Raw genomic sequence first — 4,149 nt, forward strand, 5'->3', positions numbered from 1 at the left:
AGAAATTACATAAAAAATAATAACTTTTAAATAATTGATTTGATATTAATATTAATATATTATTTTTTCAAATTTTTATGATATTTTCTAATTTATATTTTATTCAAAAATAAAATCATTATTGCTTTCTTAAAAACACATAAAATCGTATTATAACATCGACAGAGACAAATAATGAAATAGAACATTAAAATCGAGATGTGTCTTGCTGCATTGCGCGAGTACTCTTATAGTCTTTATAAAATGTTATATTATTAAACCAAAAATAAATTATTTCATTATTAAACTTAAATTAAATTATAATAAAAATAAATTAAATAAATTTACATTAAAAGTGAAAACTTTTAGATAGTTGATTTGATACTAACATTGATATATTTTTTAAATTTTTTTATGATATCTTAAAATTTATAGTTTATTTAAAAATTAAATCATTATTGCTTTCTTAAAAACACATATAATCATATTATAATATCGACAAAAACAAAGAATAAAATAAAACATTAAAATCGAAATGTATCTCGCTGCATTGCGCAAGTACCTTTCTAGTTAACTATAAATACTTTACTTTATTAAAAAAAAACCCAGATACCAAAACCCCTATAGCCATCCGTCCCTACGTGCATTTATAAACAAAATTCCCATAAAATATAAGAACAAGATAAATTTTCAAAATTCATCAACTATATGTTATCACATTTTATCTGGATAAATAAATAAATAAACAAATTGAAAGTCGGTGTCAGGAAAAAAAAAATGGACATCAACATCGATGCTTGAATATTAAACCCGGGGTAGAAGAATAAAAATATGTTAGAATAAATGTGTAGTTTGATTGGTTTGAATTTGGGTTTCAACGGTCAAAGACGTCTAACGGTCTAAATTAAAATCCAAGAAGAAATAAAAATACCCTTGTGGACACAAAAGTCTAAATGTCGGGACTCCGAACTAATTATAAAGCAGGTGGTCGTGTTGAAATTTGTCGGTTGAAATTTGTCGGCTTGAATAGCAGATTGAATATTCAGGATAATAAAAAATATATATATTGAATAACAAAATTAAATTTATAAAACACTAAAACTGTTTACGTTTTTTAAGATATGATTTTATATAAGCAAATAAGTTTACGTCCCACTCATCAACAGAGACGGGATGGATCAGAAGATCCCCGAAAGAATGATTCGTAACAGCGACAATAAATTGATGAAATCAAGACACATGAAATCGTTTGGTATCTATTTATACCACCAAAACCATCAATGGCTACACAAAAACAAGCTTATGGATAAAAATGAAGTATGTGTTGTGATGGTGCCTTTTATAGCACAAGGCCACCTCAACCAGCTCCTCCACCTCTCCCGACTTATCTCCGCCTACGATCTCCCCGTCCATTTCGTCTGCGCCACCACCTACAGCCGTCAGGCCAAGCTTCGCATCCATGGTTGGGACCCTCTTTCCGACTCCAACATCCACTTCCACGAGTTCCTCGTACCCTCCTTCCCTAACCCTCCACCCAACCCCAACGCCGCCATACGCTTCCCGGCCCACCTTATGCCGTCGTTCAAAGCGGTGATGCACCTCCGTGACCCTTTCGCTAAACTGTTATCCGATCTCTCGATCACCACTAAACGAATTGTTATCATTCATGACTACTTGATGAGTTCCGTCGTTCAAGACTTTGTCACCGTCCCTACCGCCGAGGTTTACATGTTCCAAAGCTGTTCTGCTTTCTGTGCCTTTTGGTATCATTGGGAGGTGACACAAACCCTAAGTTTGGATGCTGAAACTGAATCTATCTGGAAGAAGGTCCCATCGTTGGAAGGATGTTTCACCGATGAATTCTTAGAGTTGATGGATTCTGAAGACTCGTCGTTCAAGAAGATCAGCTCCGGTACCCTTTACGACACCAGTAAAGTGTTAGAAGAAAAGTTTCTGGAATTACTTAAAATCGAAGAGATCTCCGGTACGTCGAAGAATTGGGCCATCGGTCCGTTTAATCCGGTGGGGTTCACTGAACGGAAAGATTCCGGTACTGAATCCAACAGGTTACTGATCAATTGGCTCGATAAACAAAAGGCGAACTCGGTCATTTATGTTTCATTTGGGACCACGGTTTCGTTCACCGACGAAGAAGCCAAAGAAATCGCTATTGGATTGGAAGAAAGCGGCCAAAAGTTCATATGGGTGGTGAGGGATGCCGATAAAGGCAACATCTTTGCCGGAGAAGATCGGAGAATCGAGCTGCCGGAAGGGTATGAAGAGAGGATAGAACGGCGGGGGGTGGGGGTGGTGGTGAGAGGTTGGGCACCGCAGATTGAGATACTGGGGCATCCATCGACGGGTGGGTTTATGAGTCATTGCGGTTGGAATTCGTCGATGGAAGCTATATCGATGGGGATTCCGATAGCTGCATGGCCGATGCATGCAGACCAACCGAGGAATGCAACGCTGATCACGGAGTTGCTTGGAACGGGGATATATGCAAGGGAATGGGCACGTAGAGATGAGAAGGTGGCGGCGTCGATGGTGGCGGAAGCGGTTCGACGGTTGATGGTGTCGGAGGAAGGGTGTGGCATAAGAAAGAAGGCGGCGGAACTTGGTGGTGTTGTACGGCGATCGGTGGAAGATGGTGGCGTTATGCGTAAGGAATTGGATGCTTTCGTTGCTGAAATCACCAGACCATAAGATATATGTAGTCCAATAATTTAAAACCATTGATGAAGTCGTATGCTTACAACTGTAACTTTAAATTCTTAATATTGTAATTTTTTATTACGATCTAATGAACTACTTTTATTATTTCATAAAATGAAAAGGTTATAAAATTGGGCAAATTGCATTAAAAAGTAATGTACTTTCATCTGATTCCTATTTTGGGTAACATACTTTTAAAACCTTTATTTTGGTACCTCAATTGTAAAATATCAATCTTTTAAGTACCTGGTCAACCTGATGACTTACAAATGTTGACTAGGATCAGGTTTTTATTGATGTGGCATTGTTTATTTATTTTATCAATGCCAACTAAGAAAAAAAATCCATGTCATTTTTAATTTTTTTAGATTCTGTGTTTTTTTCAATAAAGGAAAATTCCACATCATTTTTTTTTAATTTGTATTTTTTTTCAATTAAAAAATTCATGTCATTCTTTTAATTTTATTATTTTGTGAAATACGTAATTTTCAATTAAGAAAAATTACATCTTTAGGCCTATTATTTGTTTAAATTTTAATTAACTAAAMAAGACCAAATAATAAAAACATTTATAATAATGGCTAAACATCTGATAAGTTAATTAACAAAAATATTCCAGATGGTTAAATATTTTACAAAAATGATGTATCAAAAGGGAAATAACATAACATCGCTATCAATTATAAACCAAAATGTTCCTATGCTTCATTAATGCTCAACCAATATTACACCCGACTCCACTTAGTCCTTTTAGACGCAGTTTCTTCCCCTTCTTTTGCTTCAACTTCAAATAAGAAAAAAATCACGTTAATTACCTAACGACTTTTGAATAACAAATCCAAAAAATTTAATAAAAAAACATATAGAATCACAATGTTTACTTACCACAATCGGTGGAACTGGACCAACCATTTCCCTTTGAAGTCCTGCCGCTTGAACCTCTCCTTGAACTGCCTCTTGAACCGCTACTTGAACCACTGCCTCTAGGCCTACCAACCGGATAATGTTAGTAAATGACTTAAGATATTGTTGGACTGTTGTTTACTGATAATGATACACCAGTACTGTATTTTGGTCAACTTTCATTTTGTATCCTAGGAGACGATATTCATTATGTGTATGATGAGATTCGAGCACATGTTAACCTTAAATGCAGCTTTTACGCATGTTCATATCACCCAAGATCGTAATAGTCTCTAGTAAAATGTGGGCATTTTGATATCACTTATATTATGACACATACATTCAAAATCTTATCTGTTTGRAAAAAGTGGAAAATCCTCTAGCTAAAAGTTAATCCATTTTGGGGYTGCTGCATTTTGGACAACAATTTGATTTAAAAAGAAACAACACAAAACCACCTAAAAGTCCAAGAACATGAAACATAAGAAGGGTGGTCCTATCGTGCAAAGTTTTCAAGTAGGAATAGATTGAACAGTACGAAGGGTGTGGTAT

The 4,149-nt window shown here is 35.3% G+C and overlaps 1 protein-coding gene across 1 annotated transcript; it reads left to right on the top strand.

The window, feature by feature from the left end:
- The first annotated feature begins 1,281 nt into the window (after positions 1-1,281).
- On the top strand, positions 1,282-2,734 carry LOC112508189 (zeatin O-glucosyltransferase-like). Its single transcript, XM_025112974.1, has one exon. It carries the CDS (start codon positions 1,282-1,284, stop codon positions 2,683-2,685), a length of 1,404 nt encoding a protein of 467 aa, XP_024968742.1. The 3' UTR covers positions 2,686-2,734.
- The last annotated feature ends 1,415 nt before the right edge of the window (positions 2,735-4,149 follow it).

The sequence above is a fragment of the Cynara cardunculus genome (genome assembly GCF_001531365.2).
Source record: "Cynara cardunculus var. scolymus isolate 2C chromosome LG 2, CcrdV1, whole genome shotgun sequence".
NCBI lineage: Eukaryota > Viridiplantae > Streptophyta > Magnoliopsida > Asterales > Asteraceae > Cynara > Cynara cardunculus.